The 20,101-nt window shown below is 55.0% G+C and overlaps 1 protein-coding gene across 2 annotated transcripts; it reads right to left on the reverse strand.

Moving 5' to 3' along the window:
• HDGFL2 (HDGF like 2) lies at window positions 1-19,210 on the reverse strand. Of its 2 annotated transcripts, none has more exons than XM_039515917.1 (16): window positions 19,057-19,210; window positions 16,560-16,636; window positions 16,334-16,472; window positions 14,179-14,376; window positions 12,608-12,724; window positions 11,415-11,486; window positions 10,632-10,773; window positions 10,298-10,373; window positions 8,359-8,644; window positions 6,105-6,202; window positions 4,791-4,861; window positions 4,252-4,322; window positions 3,011-3,112; window positions 2,689-2,902; window positions 1,186-1,312; window positions 1-397 (listed from the first exon to the last, which is right to left on the reverse strand). In XM_039515917.1, the coding sequence occupies exons 1-16, from the start codon at window positions 19,126-19,128 to the stop codon at window positions 304-306; spliced, it is 1,956 nt and encodes a 651-aa protein (XP_039371851.1). In that variant the 5' UTR covers window positions 19,129-19,210; the 3' UTR covers window positions 1-303. The 2 variants fall into 2 exon arrangements, with proteins under 2 accessions (XP_039371851.1, XP_039371852.1); XM_039515918.1 differs by lacking the exon at window positions 19,057-19,210 and adding an exon at window positions 17,746-17,766.
• Window positions 19,211-20,101: the final 891 nt, after the last annotated feature.

Here is a 20,101-nt window from a genome sequence, read left to right on the forward strand (position 1 = left end):
TTTTTTTCATTAAAAAACCCTTTATATTCAGTTCATGTCGGTTTAGATCACAAGAATTTAGGTGGGGGGAAAAAAAACCCAACAAAAAACCAAGGAGACAAATACAAACATACGGCACAGCCTCCCCAGAAGTTCTTTCCTTTGACAGGAGCAGGACGGGGGGGGAACAAGACCTAGGCATCAGCTACAGTGCGACTTAGTGAAGTAACTCTGAAACATGGGGGCAAGGCAGAGCCGGTCTCCTTCACTGCCTTCAGTGCAGAGACCCTGCGAGTGTTTCTCCTCCGTGCGGGAGCCACGGCCTCAGCTGTCCTCCTCCTCGTCCACGGAGTCCGACTCCAGGCGGCCCCTCTCCCTGTCGGTACTGGGCCTTTTGATCTCGGGATAGTCTTGCGCGCTGCCAGGGAGAGCAGAGGAAAGTCACTGAGTCGCCTCAGTTCCAAGCTAGGAAGCGACTGTCACTGCTTGGGGTTACTGAATCCTCCTTCCCTCCTCATTCATACCCCTCTATGTATCCCTTCCCTGCCCAGCCGCAGGCCTCTAGCCAGCCACTCTCCCTGCTCCCCATTCCACACCCATCTATCCATCCCTCCCTTCCCACCCATCCACACCCCTCCCCAGGGCAGCCGAGCAACACCCCCCTCCCAACAGTACAGTTATAGGACATCCCAGGGAGTACGCTGCCCCTCCTCCCCGTCACACTAACTTTCCCAGCCCCAGGCGTGGTGCCCCCAAGCCCGCGGACCTGAGGAGAGAGCAATCGCCCCCAGGCAGGTGCCTCTCTGCTAACATGCACTTGCCCACAAGGATGGCTGGAGGAAGTCATGCCACGCAGGTTAGCAGGGTTTATACCCATTGCTTGGGACTAAGGGGCTGTACAAACACCTGATCACAGACAGAGGGGGAACAACCCTGCAGAAGCCTAGAAATAGACTTGCTGGCCTAACAGGGATTTCTCAGGACTCCTTCGGTGCTAGAAAACCCAGAGACTTCGGCCTTGACACTCTTTGTAAAAGGCTTCTGCTCTGGAAGAGCTCCATACCCAGTCGCAGGCAGCAACGCATCACCGCGTCCCGCAGCCTCCTTGGCCCCATGGGCACTGTGGAGCTGCGGCCTCCCGCCCCTCAGCAGGTACGAGATGAACCCCTACCACCGAGTCTCCCCAAGCCAGAAGCGGGTGCTCACTCATGTGTGTCTTCTGGGGATGCCTCTCGCTCTCCGTCGCCAGATCCCTGGGCTTTGTCTCGCTCCTTATCCTCCACGCTCTCCCCTTTCTGGGACATGGATTCACCGTTTACGGGGGCTGACAGATCTGCAGTGGGAACAAAGCAGGGGAGGAGAGGACAGGAGGAGATGGGCGCACACGTTCGCATGCTTGGCTCCCAGCTGGAAGCCATGGCAGCTGTTGCTTTCTTTTTCCCCGCTCTCTTTGGTACTTACCTGGTCCTGTCATGGGAGGAGCTGAGCGCCTTGCCGCTTTGAATGCATTTAGGGAGCTGTGAGGCAGGGAAGAGCTATTATCCCATTGTACGGAGGGAGAAGGAGCTAAAGGACTTGCCCAAGGTCACAGGGGAAGTCTGAGGCAGAGCAAGGAGTTGAGTCGCAGGCTGCTAATCTAATCATTAGGCCATCCTGCCTCCTGAGTCTCTCTCTCTCTCGGGATCTAGCCAAGATGGCAGCTCCACAGCCCTGGAGACTCCCCGCTTAGCACCATCCCATCACCGCTAAGAGGGGAGGAGACCGGTCCGGCTCTGGGGCCGGCTCAGTCCTTACCCTCTGCTGAGCCCGCTGCCCCAGTTATGGGCGTGGATTCTGGAACATGGCCAAGGGGCCCCACGGGGCACCCACAGCCACCGGACGGTGCTTGGCTTGTCAGCTCTTCAGAGCAGGGAATTGCTTGCTTTGTGCCTATACAGTGAGCAGCCCGATGGGTCCCTGGTCTCGGATGGGGTCTCTATAGGTCGCTATCCATCTGGGGAAATTTAAAGCGGCTACCTAAAGGTGAAGCTACTCCCATTCGCTCCCCACTGGTGTGAATCTCGCATTTAATTTGTGCATTAGGCATGAGTCGGGGGCCACTGGGCTCTGCCACTCAGGCTGTAATCAGCCAGAAGGGCACTTCCCTGAGGTTTACACGCAGATCTTGGAGGTAGACGCTGCTCCCGCTCTCCTGGCCATTTGGGTGTTCTTACCCCCACAGCCCTGAACCGAATGGTGACATCACGGGTGTCTGGGGTGTAACCTGCAGCAGTGGGGCACTGGAGGCAAAGAATTAACATGCCCCCTTCTTCAGGCAGGTCTCCTGCAAACACCTGCATCGCTACAGCTGCTAGGACAGGCGTCTCCAGCATTTCCATGCTGTGCCGAGCTTTGTCAGAGCGCGACCCTCCATGAGCCTGCCCAGCCCCCACCCCAGGATCCTGCCGCCCTCTGTGCCCCCCAAGGAGAACCGCTGCAGTGGAAATTCCCTGTAAGACACGGGTAGACAGTGACCCCGCTTCACAAGTGATAAAGCCAGGGTCCAGTCTCTCCCGGGGGAGGCGGGCTGAGTCACTGGAGCATCTTTTGCTTTCAGTCTCAGAGCAGTCATCACAAAAGAAGAGCCCCCGCCCTCACCGCAGGGCACCCCAGCTTTGCTGTGTGCCCAGGCAGGTTGGGACCCCTCCCAGCAGCGTGAATTATAGTTACCAGCATTGGTCTCCTCCTCTTCTCTCTCGTTCTGGGCCTCCCCTCCTGACAGCTTCTCCTGGCCCTTCTCCGTGTCTCCCTTGTCTTTCTCCATCCCAGTTTTGTTGGCTTTCTGGTTCACCTCGATCTTCGGCCCCAGGACGCGCGACTTCAGGCGGGTGTAAACCTCGGCAGCCTTCTCCATCACGTCCTTGTTAGCTTTGTAGCGACGGATCTGTCACATCCACACAATGAGGCAGGGCTGCCCACAGACTGGCCCCCTGTCCCAGAGAAAGGCGCTCCCACCCCCACACACGCCTCCCTCATCCCACCTCCATCCTACCTTTTTCAGCGTAGCCACCACATCAGTGTGTTTCTGGAGGATGTGGGAGGTGACCTGCAGGGTTCCCAGCTCTTCCAGCGCATTCAGGCACCTCTTGATATCCTGAAGGTAGAGAGAGATCAGAGATTTATCTCCACCAGGCAGAGGAGGTGGCAGGGACTCAAGGAGCGCTCAGTGCAGTTACTTAGTGGATTATTCCATCCCCTCTCAGGCTTCATGCAGCAGGGAAACCCCAGGATCTTTCCCTCTCCTTGGGGAGGCTGGGGAGCAGAGACACTGATAAAGAGGCTGAAGAACCTCTCAGGCTTAGATCCAAAGTCTATGGCACTTGCCACACAGACTCAGCTTCGTCCCTCTCCCGAGACCCTGATCTTCCTCCTAAACGAGGCAACCTACCCTCACCAGGAGCTGACGCCCGCTAGGCAACCCATCCCCACCTTCAGCTGTGCCACTACTGCCTCCCCACCCGCGAAAATCCGGCATTGATCCACATCAGGTAGGCACTGTAGCGAAGCTGCCTATCAGCAGAGAGCACAGCTGTGCAGCAGCTGGGAGCTAAGCAGGGGAAATTCTCAGAGATAGGTAAGGAGAGCCCAGGGAGAAATAAAAATCACCTTTGGCACCATCTAGTGGCAAAGCTGAGTATTGCTCCTTTAAAACAGTGCGGAATCAAATGTATCACATAGGACTGTAGGAGTTCGACATGGAAGAGACCAATCTGATCAATGAGTCCATCCCCAGGCAGCAGAGATCTCAGACAATAATAGGACACTACGGTTAATATGCAGCATGAAGAACGTGCTAACAGATCTTGGAGCTGGCTCGGATGGAGGTTATAAGGAGGAAGAGGAGGACCAGGGAACCCCCCACAGATGTCAACATTTAAGGCTGAGCACCCCCGAACAGCATGAAAGGCAGAGAGTACTCCACACAGCTAAGAGCGGAGGCAGATCCTGGAGGCCTCAAGCCTATGAGATCATTCAGCAATCCACTGACTATTAAAAGCTGACGGATGCCCAAAGACAACAGGGTCTGGTCCGGCTAGGCCTCGTTGCGTGTGGTGCAGTGGACCTAGGAGGGTTCTAATCAGGGGAAGTTTGACACTCACTTTGCACAGGCGTCAGTGACACAAAGCGCAGGGAGGAACAGACCCCAGTCACTGATAGTCCGGGGACACCCAAGCAGGAGGGACCACTCAGACGATCCCCTCCCCAGCCCCCTCCCAACTCGCTGGTACTCACCGGATTATCAACTTTCAGGGCAAACTTGATCTCGCTGTGAAGTTTCTGAAGCTTCTCTTCAGTTGTGGGCTCTAAGATCGTGTAAAATAAAGAGGCCGAGGCATTAGCCCCCTCTTGGCTGGTTTTAACTCGTCTTTAGCCTGCTGGACTCCAGCGGGACACCGAGCGTTTGAAAGCACAGAGAATGCGCACTGGGCATCCGGGGCCTTCAGCTCTGATTTGATATGACCCCTGGCCTCCTGAGAAAGGCAATACGCAGTCTCCCCTGGAAGCAGGAAGGGCTGGGAATGGGCTAACATCAGAGTCATCGTCACTTGGTTATCATGAGCTGGGCATGTTGCTTGAACTCCAAAGAAACCTCCTACAGCCAGCCGGGTGGGGTGTGTGTGGGGGGCCCAACAGCTCTGTACTGAAGAGCCAAATCACAGCAACACACTGGACCTCTTTTGGGGAGACTCTCTCCGCACCCCATGCCCCAGGCCAGGATAACTGAGCAGGAGAGTCCCTCCCGCCTCCCCAGAAGTAACCTGCTCTCTCACCCTTCTTCTTCTCCATCCTCCTCTCTGGGATCGCGTCAGACTTTCTCCGGCCTCGCTCCACTCTTAAGGGTCTGCAGCGGGTTAGGGAAACAAGAGTGAGAAGCTGCTCACTAGCACCTCTGCCCGTTAGAAATACCCCGGTTAGGAGTCACACCCACTGCCCTGGCTTACGGGGGCAGACGATGGTCTTGCAATTCTCACTGGGGAGGGCAGGGGGACGCCCAGCCTTCCTGGCAGTTTTACCCACCTGGTTTACATGGCAGCACACATGGCCCTGGCACCACCTGCTGGAGGGCTTGGCTTACTCCGGGTGCATTAAATAAGGGGAAGGGGCTGCACCAGCTCTCTGGGCAGAAATGCTGCTGCTGCTGAGCACTTCCCCAGGGCTTTCAACCTGGGATCTCAAAGCACTTCCCCAAGGCGGGTGAGAGTCATTATCCTCATTTTACAAACAGGAATCCTGAGGCCCAGGAGGGACTAAGGCCCATGCTCTCAGACACGTCTTGGTGTTTGAAGCCCAGCCGGTGACATCTCGGGCTTCATTTGCTGCGGGGCTGAGCGCCCTGAGCTCCCGTGGAAGTCAGTGGGAGCTGGGGGTACTCTGAACCTCTGGAGAATCGGGCTCCAGGGATCGAAAACTTACAGGCCACTTCTGATGTGTCCCAAAGTGATTTGCCCACGTCACACTGCAGGTGAGTGGCAGAGGCAGGGGTAGAAACCAGGCTCTGGACTCCCACGCCTTATATGCTGGACCTGAGTGATTCCTATTTCAGGCCTGGAAATTACAGCCCCCCCCCCCCCCTCCTGGGGAACAGGCTCCTAAGGGCTCTATCAGCGGTTCTTGCCTCCTTGCAGCCGCCTCTCCCTGGGAGCGGAGTCCCAGCAATGACAGCAGGCCTCAGGAGATGTTCCCTTGCTCAGAGAGGCCTGTGACCCGGCCACTCCCCTACATGGTACCGGCCCTGCAGGCTGCTTGGACCATCCCGCTGAGGCAGGCTCGGTTAAAGGCACACGGCATTAGAGACAGATCAGAGGTGCCTTAAAGATTTGCTTCAGCACCACCTCCCTTCCCTTCTTAATGCCCTTAGAAACCCAGGAGGGGAGAACCACCTTGCCACCTCCCTGGAAAGCTGCTTGTGCCCAGAGTCGCAGATGCTTAGCACAGCTCTGCCATGGGCTCCAGGCGGGGAACCTTCCCCCCACCCACCGGGGGGAGTTGTCAGCCAGGAGGCACGAGAATCTCCAACCCCCCCACATCCAGGGGGAAGGGTCAAGCACAAGGAGGAATCGAGGGCACAGCAGAAAGATGCTGACTTGTTGCGAGGTTTCTCCTCCGATCGGCCCCTCTTCTCCTTTAGATTCGGTTTCCTTGACAACTCTGAGGGCTGCTGCTTCTTCAGCGGCTTCTTTACCTTCAACAAGAGAACAATGCAGATGCTGAGAGCTGCGGCAGGCCCCTCCTCGCCACAGGAGGGGAGAGGATGGTGGTGTCCTATTCCAGCCCCTCCGACGCGTGGTCTGTGTCGTGTGGATGCCAAGAGCTGGGGCCCATTGGCGTGTGCAGCGCCTAGCACAATTATATGAAAGTTTCTGCCCCAAAGAGCTGACAAGTGAAGTAATTAGATTGGCTTAGGGTCGCCCGGCCTTCTGCAGCACCACCTAGAACCGGGCTCTAACCAATTGGAACCGTGTCCCCCTGCTAAGAATACAGCCACGTGCTGCTCTGGTACCCAGAGGTCTGGTTTCAATCATAGTACTTACACAGGCTCCACTGGCATGGTATCCCTTTGCACACGTATACTGTGGAGCCTTTTACCAGAGGATCTCACAGCTCTTTGCTGATATTAGACCTCACAGCTCCCCTGAGATACTCATTTTCCAGCTAGGGAAACTGAGGCATGGATCGGTGCTGTGACTTTCCCCAAGGCTACTCAGTGAATCAGTGGCAGAGTTGGGAACCATGCAGTTCCCAGCTCTGGCCATGAGACAACATTGATTTTATGGCGTCTCTCTCTGGCAGTGAAGATGGAGGGGAGGGGAGAGGAGAAAGGAGATTTGCTCATTTCAGACTCTCTTATCCCTCTGGACAGTTCAGAAAACTGGCTTACGCAGATGGGTTATGGAGATTTCCACCTCGAGCTCGGCAGTTCACATCTAGGCCGGGGCAGCAGTTTAGTGACCCTACAGTGGTGGTCTTGTGTGAAATGAGTTTGACAGATCTCTGTCCCCTCCCAGCAACCCAAGGTCCACGTCACATCACCCCCACACCCCAACAATTAACTAGCCTCAGCGCAGAGACCAAGGACTGAATGGGCTGTGCTGCCTGTGACCGCTTTAACCCCAAGGTTGGAGACCAGGCACTCTGGTGGGGTGGAGGGGTAACGTATGCACTGCTAGCCACGGTCAAGGGACAGCACTGCAGTCTCCAGGGTCATCAAGCTGCTACCACAGGAGTTCACTGCTGTCTTAAGGGGAGAGGCCTCTCTCCAGGACCTTGCCTGGTGCTTTATCTGAAGTCATAGATGCAAGAGCATCCACCCTAGGCTGGCATGAAATGCCATGGCAAAGCCACTGGCAGCTCAGGGCAGCCCTCCTGCCCTCACGAGCCAAGCGGGCAGAATTCTTGCAGAAATTCCAGTTGAGTGCCAGTGTAGCTGCTGCTACAAAGCCCTGCTCCATTTCCTGCCATGCCTGGGCCCCGCGCTGGCTCTACTCAGGAACTGCTCTGGCCGGTCCAAATACAGCAAAGGACTCACACGTAGAGAGTTTTCCAATCCAAATTCCTGAAGCCCTCCACAAACTGATGCGCAGAGATCACTTCACCCAACGAAATGCAGCCAGCTCTGGGGTGGAACGTGAAAGCTGTTACGCAGCTTCCAGCAATGCCACACAACAGGCTAAGACAGGAAGTGAAGAAGTATCCAGCACCCAGTTGAAACTCCCAACAAAGTTTAGTGAGGCAGACTAGATGTGCCCTCGTCAGAATGGAGCCAGGATTCAGGGCTGACCTATCAGCTTCCCCCACGAAGGGTGCCATGGGATCCTCCCTGACAGCAAGCAGCTGGAGCCTGGTTCAACATCTCACCTGCAAGCCTCTGCAGAGGAGTTCATTAACAAAACTAAATCAAGGTGGCTCCGTCCCACCCACCTCTCGTGACTCTGGCAGCTTATTCCCTGGCTAAGCTGCTCACCCAAGCGAGCCACACTGACTGGAGCCGCCGTGAGAGGCCTCAGCTAACCTGGGCGAGGCACCAGCGGGCGGCACGCCTGGGACATTCAGCAGGACAGGTTCCTCCTGGGTCTGGCCTGAGAGTTTCATGAGCAGTGCAGGAGTGACTTCACACAGGCAGCAGCAGGGTGAGCTTCCCTGACCCCAACCCTTCCCAACGCCCCTCGATCCGGGAGAGAACCATCTCAGGGGTGAGAGGGGCACTCCGCCTCCTCGGCTTCTCTGAGCCCAACAAAGGTTTAGTGCCAATCACAGGAGGGGTTCAGCGATGCCCCCAAACTCACTTCCCATGTGATCACTTGCCTGGACGCCCGGATCCCCCCGGTCCCACGTGCTCACCTCTTTCTCCAGCTCCAAGTCGGAGTCCGACGACAACTGGTCCTTGCCTCGGATCTTCCTGCCTTTCTTGGCCACCTCGTCATCCATGCTGCTGTCACTGTCTGAGTGCGCCTCCTCCCCCTTCTCCGCCTTCTCCTTCTTCTTTTCCTTCTCCTCTTTCTCCTGCTCCCGTAGCCTGCGGATCTCTTCCTCCTGCTCCCTCTTCCTCTTCTCCTCCAGCTCCCGGCGGCGCTCCTCGTCACGCCTCTTCCATTCGCTGATGCGATCTACGTCGCTGTCGCTGTCACTGGCGGGGACAGAGGGAAATGGATCATGGGGAACAGGAAACCCACTGCGGAGACGGGGCCCGTGCACCCTCCACCCCCACTCTGAGCCCTGCTTCCACCGAGTCCTGTAGATGCCGCGGAGCTCTGTGCCTCCCGTACACTGGCGAGAAGCCCCAGCCTTGCTCCCTGGTACATCAACTTTTTGCAGCGTCAGATTTTCAATGGACCGTGGGGCACAGGCCACTGGACATGCCCTTGCCCTGCAGAGGTCTGAGGCCATCAAGCAGCTGCCCCCAGTTACCATCACTCACTGCCCTCTCCTGCCCCCGAGACGTGCCCCTTTTCTGAACGAAAGGAGAGCTGGCCAGAGAGGCCAGCCTGACAGCCCTGGAGACTGAAGGCTTCCGGTTACCCCCAGCGGTGCACGCTTCCCGCTCAGCGCCCTGCCAGTGCCTCAGCCCCGATCTGGAGGGATCTCTGCGTTAAGAGTTCAGTCTCCAGGTCCTATGCAATCCCCGGTCTCTCTGCCCAGGTTGCCAAGGGGAGCCCAATTAGCGCCAGCTGCAGGAGCGGGATTCCTGTCCCACAGAATTGCGAGCCAGCCGAGATCCACACTTCCAGCCTCGGTTTGGGCTGCAATTGGTACGTATGGGTCAAATCCCTCTGGACCCTGCGTTCTCCTCCCTACACTCCACACGGGGCCCTTCTGGATAACTAAGCCTGTCTGGCGTCTTGTCAGTTCCAGCCCCTTCACTTCCCCTGCGCCGACAGGCCAGCTCTACACTGCAAGCGTTGGCTGGTTTGCAATGTCGGTTAGGGGTGGGATTTCCACTTCTGCCAGGATAGCTTATTTTGCTTGGGGAACCCGTACGATCTACACCAGCAAAAGCTCTCCTTCACGGTATCCGCGGAGTCTGCACTCGGAGGCTTTGCCAGCGTAGTGATGCTCCTAGAGTTACCCCAGGAAACCTTTCCTAGCACAGACTAGCCCATAGCCAGAAGGGCTGCACACAGCGGAGACTGTCTGGCAGCTACTGCCACGCAACTCACACGACGCATCCCCTCTGGTGGCAACCAAAGCTACCGGCCTCCTTGCTAGCTAGCCAGGCACTGACATGGGCCCCATTATTATTAAATATTTATACCGTGGCAGTGCCTCGAGGCCCCGACGTGCAGGGTGCTGGACAAACGTTTTGTACCTGACAGTCCCTGCACTAAAGAGCCCAGGCGAGAGCTCTCCCTCTCCGTGGTGCCCGAGCGCCTCCCATTTATTCATGCCTTTGCCCTCGGAACACCCCCCGGGACTGAGGTTTGTAATTTTATCCCCGTTTTCACAGATGGGGAAACTGAACCAGAGAGAGACCAGGCGACTAGGAAGTCTGTGGCAGAGTCAAGAACCGTACTCACTGGCCAAACTCTGCTCATCGAGTCCGGACTCCCCTGCGCCAACACGAAAGATCCCCCCACCCCAGCTGACAACTGAGACCGGACACCAGTGAGATGCCCTGGCTAGCTCCTGGGAGAAGCCGAACCCACACAGAGCCTGGGGTCAGCGACCCAAGCCCTGGGCCGCACTCCTCTGCTTCTGGGCCAAAGGAGATTAAAGTGTCTGAATACCAGAGCAGGCATCCCAGCCAGTCCCTGGTGCCCCTCGCCATGGCCTCAGCGCTTACCTGTCGCTGCTGGAGCTGGTCGGAGCTCTCTCAGGCTTTGGTTTCCTGCCGCGAGGCTTTGGGGGCGGCTTCTCAGCTACAAGACACAAGGGATCAGGGGTTCAGCACCGCAGGACACAGTCTCCTTCCCACCCCCTCCGACAGCCAGATGCAGCGTGCGTGAAGGAAGGGTAACCCAGTCCAGGGGGGCCTGGGTTTCAGTCCATCTCTTGGGGCAGGGATTAATGAAGGCTCCCACACAAAAGTGAGTTGCTGAGCCCACCCAGCCCAGCTCCCTTCCAGAACTGCCTGGGAAGAGCTGGAAGAAGCCTGGATAGCTCCCCTTCAGCCCTACCTGGCTTCCTGCCCCGTGGAACCTTCTTCACAGACACGTCCGAGTCGGAGTCCGAATCAGAGTCCGACTTAGTCATGTCCACTGTCTCGTTTTCCTCCTCCGAATCCACCTTGGAGTCCGAGTCGGACCCCGAATCCACCTTCTGTGAGCAAAGGAGAGAACGTTGAGGGGGATCCGTGCGTGGGTCAGAGAGGAGGGGAGCTGAACTGCCTTCCCACGGGAACCATAAGTGGGACGAAAGGGGAAATCTACCTCCAACTCCCTTAGGTAATGGATCAGTGTCTAAGGGAAGCTGGGGGGATGCCCTGGCAAATCCTCACACACACAGTTCTGTTATCAGCACACGTCACGTGGTGAAATGGTCGGTTTAGTCACCAAGGCCTTTGTTATGCAGGAGGTCAGATTAGATGATCACAAGGCCAGAAGACACCACTAAAATCTATGACTATCCCTTCTTGCTGCTCACCCCACTCATCAAATCCATGTGCAGGAAGCCCGTTATTCCCGCTCACCCCTCCTAATCCTCCTGCCTCCCCTCCCCTCTTCATTCATTCCTGTGGGCAACATGGAATCAGAAATTTAGTCTCTTCCATTCCTCTCAGTGTGTGTGTGTTTGGAATTCCCTTCCACCTCCGTCCAGGGAGACGGGGTCTGTCTGACTGGCTGGCCACAATCTGTGCTGGACGCTGCCTGGCAAAGCCAAGCTCTCAGTGCCCAGGGGCTAACCCGCAGGGAGAATGGACTAGCAACGGGGCAGGGCTGCGCGCTTCAAGGGCCCCTTACCTTCTTCTTCCTTCCACCTGCAGACACCCTCCTGGGAGCTCTGGTCACTGGCTTCTTCTCTGGAGTAAAGTCCTGGGAAGGGATGGACATATTCGAATTAGGAAAGGCCTCATTTTGGCTGCGGAAGCTTCACCCCACCACTCCCAGCAGTAACCCCCATGCCCAGACAGTGAGAAGCGAGGGCACCTTCTGGAGATACACTTGGGTGGCATCAGGGGGGTAAGGAATGGCCCTAGATCAGCCCTTCCAACTCAAATTCCTTCCCCTCCTCATTATCCAACAGCCCTGGACTTTGAGCTCCGCAAACCACAGGTGCTGCCCCAAAGCACAGGAGCTTGTCAACCCAAGAACAAACCAGCTGTCCAGTCTTAACTGGGACAAGGATGTCCTGGCAAAGACGCGTTGGGCACCTTAGAAAGAGCAGAGACCCAGAAAGACATGACTTTTCACAAAGCTGGAGAACAGTGGGAGAAAGACTGGCACACGGGTGCCTAGCCGGTCAGCGCCAAGTGGCATGAAGGCAGGCCTTGAAGACTAGAGGGGCCTTCCACACACCATGCCAACCTGTGCTGCCTGCTGTCACCACCCAGAGATGCCCAAGCCCTGGGCTGGACTCAGCGCTCATGGAAGGAATTGGCGCCTGCACTGAGCCAGCAGGGGAGGCAAAGAGAAACAGTGGGGGGGGGGGGGGGCAGCGCCACCAGGCAGGAGCCGCTGCACTGGGTGCTACTGTCAGAGCAAAGGGGCAAGTCTTCTCGTCAATGCCCTGTGAAAGGGGAAGCCAGGCATGTAACGGCACTAGGCAAATGGTGTGCGTGCTGTCACGTGGCGCGCCACTGCCCCTCCGGAGCAGCAATGAGACAGGCTCGGAGGGCTGGGATTACATCTCTAGTGACTGAAGGGCTACAGAGCATATGTGCTCTACTACTAACAACAATTTATGGAGACGCTGCTTGAGCTCAAGTGGTAGAGAGTATGTGTACATGGATATACCAGACTATTCCAAATTCTATCCCCCAGGCTTCATGTGGCCCATTTAGCTGACAACTGGGGTCCTGCACGGTGCAAGAGAGAGGGCATAAGCAGAGTGCGCCTCGTCCTATATTCTCGCCAGGATCCGGTTAGTTAAGCAGAACCTGCCCACCCCATCCAAACCACTGCAGCACGGGAGAATCTGTAAACCACTTAATCACCTGGTCACTATTTTTCTCTGACTCAGAAGAACTTTCCGAGTTCTCCTCTTCCGAGGGAGACGCACTGCCCTGGTCGAGGTCGCTGGAGGATTTCCGGGGTCGTTTAGCCACTGGCATCTGAAATCAGAGAAACAGCAATGTAACAGCTGCCGCAAGCTGGTATATTCCTCACTGTGTTGTACAGACAAAACTACACAGGATCTTTTCAGGGGGCAAGACAAAGATGCCACATTTATTCTGATAATTTGATTTATGACCAATAACTAACATCTTAATCCTTATACACACACATTATACCTAATACCTATACACACACACATCCATCAGATGTTATGCAACTGCTGCATAGTTACCAGTCCTGAAGATAGCTTGAGTTCGTGGCTTGATTTTGCAGCTGGGTTCATAGCTTGTGGCGGCTAACTGGCCAGGAGAGCCGGGCACAAGGACAAGTTGGGTCTCTGTTGGGCATGCACGGATGCCCTTCCATGTTGGCAGCAGAATGTTACCCTCCAAAGTTTTCCATCTCACTCGTCCTTTTTGTAGGCTTTAGTTTGAATCCAGAGTCTATAGGTCTTGCTGTGTCACGCTGCCTCTGGGTTTGGTGATTGATCACCCCTCAATTGCAGGCGTGACATTCAGCCTGGGACCTGGCTTTGATCTTCCTTCTATTGTACCTTTTCTTTTTAGGGTGGACACGTCTTACTTTGTTAGGGCTCTTGTCTGCATCTTCAGCCGGTGGTTTGAACTTTATTTCATCAGGACAGGCTAGGGCTGGAGGTTGATTCCATCATCCATACATACCTCATTCACATATCTAAACTAACTAATAAGAGTACAGCAGGGTTTGCAAAATGAAGGTTGGAGGAAGCTTTTACAAAATGGAGTGAGCGTTTTAAAATGGGGGTTGAACTACAATATGGCAAACAGTGAACAGAAGTTACAATACAGACAAGTGTAGTGGATGGCAAACAGTGAACAGAAGTTATATTGATGAAGTGAACAATTAAAAACAATTTCATTTATCAGTTCTACAACTGCTGCCCTCTCTGCCCACGAGATCAAACAAAATCTAATGGAGCAGGGCTTTAGCCACCACCCTCCTTACTGTTTTCTCTAATAAACTCAGAACAGCAGCCAGCATGCAGCCTACAGGTACACAGAACTCATGCCTGATCCCATGCATGGTCTACACACTGTGACAGTGTCTTCTGATCGATACCAGTGTGCGTGTGCGTAAACAGAGCCGGTTATGTCAGTTGGTGGGTTAGACCTGGTGTCTTGGCTACCTTTGAACTTAGGATTCTCTCTAATTTCCCTCTAGAGTATCAACAGGAGACCTTGTTTTCACGTCCTTCCTAAAAACACCCTGCTGTGCCATGTGGCTGCCCCAAGATAAATGCAGCTACCTCTGGGGTGGATCGCAGCAGCTAAGTAGTGGGTGATGTGACCACCTTATATACAATTTCTAAAGTGCTTCATGAGTCATGTGCAAACACGTTATATAAATGTAATCATCCTTCTATTCCTAGCCAGGTGATTCCCCACCACAGATCGCAATGGGGCAAACCTACTTTCATAGCTAGCGCTTTTCGTTTCAGCCCACTATGGTCGCTCCCCTTGTCAGACTCCTCATCGCTGTCTAGCTTCTCCATGGCCGCTGCAGCGACAGTAGCAACTGCCATGGCAGCCGATTCGTCTTCCTCCTCTCCTCCATCACTCCCTGCCACCGGGTCGTTCTCGGGAACTTCGCTGTCTGAGGAGCTCGCTGGCTGAAGGGGCAAAGAAATGGAAAGGTCAGGGGTTACTGCTCAATAGCAGGTCTCACGATACATGTCAGCACAGCAAGGAAGCAGGGAATAAGAGAGCTAAGCACGATGGAGAGGAGGATTGAGCTTCACATTGCCACATGAACAGCTGCCATCAGAGTGCTGTGATAACTCCCCTGCTGACAGCAAGCTAGAATCCGCACTTAAGGGCGAGATCTGTGATAAGGGATAGTGTTATGTTGACCTTTTAATGATGCTGCTTCTACAGCAGTGGCTCTCAACCTTTCCAGATTACTGTCCCCCCCTTCAGGAGTCTGATTAGTCTTGCGTACCCCCAAATTTCCCCTCACTTCAAAACGACTTGCTTACAAAATCAGACCCAAATATACACAAGCATCACTGCCCCATTACTGAACAATGGCTGACTTTCCCACTGTTACCGTATAATTAGAAAAGAAATCAATAGGAATCCAAATATTGTCCTTACATTTCAGTGTGTAGAAGGGCTGATAAGCCATTGATCACAGATCCTTCTTCCGAAAATACTTTATCCCAGGGCGGTTGCAGATACTTTCTCATTTGAAAGTTTCCCATGAGGGGTTGGATTTAACCAGCCCTCTGCTCTCCTAGTTTGAATCCCACCTCTCTGACTGCCCCTTTAACCATCCGCAGTGAAGACGTCACAACTTCCTGTCATCCTATTATTATACAGCACCTCAAAAGGCCCCACCTAGGGGTCTCAGGCCTCACTTCAAGTGTCCACATCATATCTATGGGGATGATGACCAAGCTCTCCGTTTTCCTTGACTCAGTCTCCCATTTCTGTCATGACTGCCACTTCCAATTACCTACTACCAGAATTCTTCCTTCTGGGAGCCGTCTTTGCCCTACATCCTTGATGCTCCTGGCATTCTCCTTAACTTTGCTCCCAAGACCAAAAATCTTCAAGTCGCTCTTGACTCCAAATTTCTCTTTCTGCCTTTACAATGCCGAAGTTCATCTTTTCCTCAAGCCCATCTCTGCTGAAATCCCTACCTACGCCTTAATTGCTGCCTTGACTACTGAAGGCCTCTCTTTAATGGCTTCTTAAAACCCTGTTCTGGGAACTTCAGAAAGGTCCAGAACAGCCTCTAACTCCAGACACCAGGACGTTGTCACCCCAGCTTCTCTTACATTCAGTGATTTCCCACTCATTTCTGTAGCCAATGTTAAGTTGCTCTCAAAACTCTCCACAGAATCATCTCACTCTATATCTATGCCCTTGTATCCAGTCATCTCTTGTGCCTGTTCACTGCAATCTATGGTCTCTCTCTCAAACTCTGCCACAGTTTGGGTGGGGGGTTGCTGCTCGTTTCAGTCTGAAACTATCTTTCTCTAAGCCATCTCCTCTATATCTCACCTTAAAGCCTTTCTTTGTCTCTTCAGACCAAGTATATATGAAGCAGCTCTGGATACCTTTAGGAAGATCACTATGTAATAAATTGTATCATTCAATTATGATTATATATAGTGTCCTTCATACACTGAAACACTGGACCGTAAACAGCTTTCTCTGAGTCTGATCCAAAGCTCATAGAAGTCAATGAGAACCATGCTAGTGACTTCAGTGGCCTCTGGTTCAGGTGCTCTGATGCTAATGAAGAGATTGACATCATCTGACAGCCTGAGCACACGACTGGGAGCCAGGAACTCTGCAGTTCTAATTCTTGCTCTGACACAGATTTCCTCTGTGGACAAGTCACTTCAACTCTGTGCCTCGGATTAGGCATCCGTAAAGCAGGTGTGAGGAGGGTTAGTTATTTTGCTCCCAAGAAAGGAGATTTTTGACATGGAAGCTTTCCAAGGCCACCGTGCCAGGCAGCAGGAAAAGAAGGAAAGGCTATCTGACGGCACAAAGCACCGAGGTACGCAGAGCCCCTAGTCACGGCTGACCACACATGAGCTATGCTCTCAGACTCACCGGAGGGGCACTGTAACTGGCATGGGGGTTGTTCTGGATTTCCCACAATCCCTCATTGAAGCCTTTTCGCTTGTTTGGCTTCCCGTATTTGTCCTTGTACTTGTCGTAAGGGAACAGGTCCTTAGGTCCCAAGAAGGCTCTGAAGGGGGAGAACAAAGCAGAGGTCAGTCCCAAGCTGCCGGGAAGTGGACAACGGCAAGGAAATCACGTGGACAGTGGGGCTTACGTCTCGTGCGTCCCAAAGAAGAAGATGGGGTACTTGTTCGGCGGGGGTTTTACAGCGCCGTCTGCTATGTCATCAATCTGAAACAAAGCACAAAGCAGGAGGTGGTCAGAGACGGCGGATTAGGGTGCAACCTCAGGAGGCAGCTGACTGATACAAAGCCGAGGATGGCTGTTTCACACACGCACTGCAATAACACGCGGAGGAAGGGAGCCTTCTGCACACTGAATTCTAAGGTCGTTTTTATGGCCAAGCAGGATCCGTTGGCAAGTAACAGCAGGGAACCAACTCCAGCTGTGGTGTTGCAAGAGCTCCGTCCTAAACCTTGGTTCAATCCCTTTAGGGCTGGGAATGCTGCACAGGTTATAGGCTCTGCACACGGAGATGGAGGGGGAACACGAGTGTCTGGCTTGGGCTACCAGTAAGAGCACATGGAAGGCCTCCCAGGAGAATCCCATCCAGGTCTACTTAGAAGGAGGGAGATTGCTCCAGCAGGGGGCCCTGAAGGGTCCCTCCTGGCTGGAGACAGGCTATAGGAAAAGCCAAGGCTGCTGGGAAGCAACCAGGCCTGAGGTGATTGGCCCTTAACGCACAGGAAACCCTGTCTTCCCACATGTCCCACTGGCTCCAGTCAGTCACTTGCACATGGCATAGCCAGGGGCACAGCTTCTAGGCAGGAGCCCAGGAATGTTACTGGATCTGTGATTACAGAAAAGTGGGAGGGTACATGCAAGTGGGTGACCTTGCACACTGGGGAAGTCCTCACAGGAAAGGGCCCCCCAGGGGAGGGAGAGAGCAGATCAGAGCAGACTGGGACTCCAGCAATGAGAGCATCCTTCTGATTCTGACCAAGTTCTACCAGAGCCCCATATTCTAGCACTAGCAAAGTACAAGCAGTGCACAGGCGAATTAGGAAAGACATACTAGAAGATCCTGTGGTACATTGTAGGTCGTGCATTGTCTTCCCAGCTCTAACATCCACAACCTTCCTCAGGTATCCACCACATCCCAATCCCATGCATTTGCAGCCTGTTGCCTCTTGCCACTACAGCCCCTCACACTGTGGTGACCCTGCTCTGCCCTCAGCTTCCAATCATCTTTACTTTTCAGGACCACTACCCAAGGCACTCTCATCCACATGGTGTCCCCCACACACGATGACCCTCCTGATCATCAACACCCATTATACCCTCATCCCCTCCAGGAACCATCACTTGACTCCATCTCCACCAGATACCATCACCCTGCGTGTCTCATCCATACCCCTTCCAAGCATTGTTGCCACACAATGCTGTCACCCTACCACCTCATCACACTGCATACCATCACCTGACACTCAATAACAGATCAGTAACTCCCACCTGCCCATGACCACCCCCACCTCCAGTGATCCAACACCCCCCCTCTGGATCCCATGTTTCTAAGAACCTCCCCTCTCCTGCTGCAGACCAGAGGCAGTGAACAGGCAGACTGCAGGCCAAATCCAGACCACCAGATGCTTTTGAACAGAACCCGGAATCTTTTTATTTACTTATTATCATCATTATTGTTGCAGGGTTTTTTTTTTATTATTATTATTTTCTCTGGAATCTGGACCTTGACCAAGAAATTTGGACCTTGACAAAAAATAACTGACTACCCCCGAGACTGTCATCCTTGATCCCCACTCCATATCCACTTACCCCAATCCATATCCCTTTCCTCACCCCATCTCTTCACAACCCCCTGCACCCCACAATCCATCACCTTGTCCTTCTGCAACCATCTTCCCCAACACCCTCCCCTGCAAAATTCCTTATACCCCCACCTCCCCTTAACACCCACCTCTGCACCCATTGATCCATCCTGCAAAATTCCTTATACCCCCACCTCCCCTTAACACCCACCTCTGCATCCCATGATCCATTACCCCCTGCACCTCATCGCCCCAGTACCCACCCCTGCACCCCACAATCCATCACCTTGCCTCCTGGCGCGCCACCTCTCAAGGACCACACCATAATCGCCCCTCTCTCTGTCTCTCCTCCTCTGCACCCCAAGACGCATTGCCCCGTTACCCCTGAGCCCCAGTGGCTCTACCTCCGCACGCCCTGCTCCCCACAATCCCCACCCCGCACTCCATCACCTGCACCCCAGTCCCCGATGCAGAGTAGGCCCAGACCACAGGCTGGACTAGGGGTCCCCCCCCAAGAATCTCCCCATAAAGGGATGGGCTGAGTATAAGGTCTCCCTTGGGGAAGGGAAAGGGGCCCCCTGAGGGTGGGGGGAGGCTCATGAGAGGCACTTAGGGCTCCCCCCGTGGCTGGGGTTGGGGGGTCCCGCCGGGGCGCCCCCCGGGCCTGGGGGGCTCCCCCGGGGCTGAGGTTAGGGGGTCCCCCCCGGGGCTGGGGTTGGGGGGTCCCGCTGGGGCGCCCCCCGGGGCTGGGGTGTCCCCCCCGGGGCTGGGGTTAAGGGGGGTCCCGCTGGGGCTGGGGGGCTCCCCCGGGGCTGGGGGTCTCACCCGGGCCGGCCAGTGCGGGTACCCCTTCATCTTGGCGAAGACCAGGTCTCCGGGCTTGAAGCTGTGCGGCATGGCGGGGCCGGGCCGAGCCGGGCCGGGCCGGGGCTCCGGGGGCGGGGGGAGGGGCGACAGGCCGCAGCACAGGCCTAGGCCGCTGGCACCGCCAGGGAAACGGGGGTGGGGGGGGGCGGCAGGAGACTGGCCCTCGGCCCGCAGGATGTCCCGCCCCTCCTCTGCGCAATCGCACAGCGCACTGGCTCCCGGGACCGCCACTCACCTGTCCCCTCCAATCGAGGCTCGGGGTGGGGCCTGGGAAGTAACGGGATTGGGCCGCTGCCTGGGCACGCGGGGCGGAGGGAGGGGGGTATTGGAGGGGTGTGACCCTGGGGATCTGTGTGGGGAGGGGAGTGTAGGTGCGAGGGGCTCTGCGTGGGGGGAGAGTGGAAGCCAGGAGGGATGGGGGGAGGGGAATGTAGGTGGATGGGGGGGAGGAGAGGGGCCATGGGGGAGAATGGGGGCATGGAGGGAGCCTGGGGTAGGGAGGGGAGTGTAGAGGGTACAGTGGACATGGAAGGGATCGAAGAGGAGTGATGGGGCAATAGAGAATGGGGGTGAGGGACTAAAGGGCGTTAGTTATAGAAGGGAATTCTGGGGCGAAGAGGGGGCTATGGAGTATTGAATGGTGGCTATAGAGAGGAAGAGGTGATTACAGGGGCTGTAAAGTGAAGGAGTATGGAGGCATGAGGGGTATAGATGAGTTGAGGCAGGGTATAGATGGGGTATGGAGGCATGAGGGGTATAGATGGGGTAAGGGATATAGATGGAGTATGGAGGCATGAAGGGTATCGATGAGGTAAGGGATACGGAGGGGTGAGGGGTATCGATGGGGTAAGGAGTATAGGTGGACAGGAACAAAGAGGGTGGTATATAGGTGTTTTGGGGAAGCAGGGAGATGATAGAATAGAGTGATTGGCTATATCAGGGGTTCTCAAACTGGGGGTTGGGACCCCTCAGGGGGTTATGAAGTTATTACATGGGGGAGTTG

This window comes from Mauremys reevesii, linkage group 26 (genome assembly GCF_016161935.1).
Source record: "Mauremys reevesii isolate NIE-2019 linkage group 26, ASM1616193v1, whole genome shotgun sequence".
Classification (NCBI taxonomy): Eukaryota; Metazoa; Chordata; order Testudines; family Geoemydidae; genus Mauremys; species Mauremys reevesii.

Bases quoted from the DNA above. Each gene is read 5' to 3' on its own strand.
- HDGFL2 (XM_039515917.1), bottom strand. From the start codon at position 19,128: ATGCCGCACAGCTTCAAGCCCGGAGACCTGGTCTTCGCCAAGATGAAG. The intron at 14,377-16,333 runs GTGAGTCTGAGA...TTGCCCCTTCAG, and splicing joins CCAGTTACAGTGCCCCTCCG to CCAGCGAGCTCCTCAGACAG. The intron at 10,374-10,631 runs GTAGGGCTGAAG...TGTGTCTTGTAG, and splicing joins TCCACGGGGCAGGAAGCCAG to CTGAGAAGCCGCCCCCAAAG.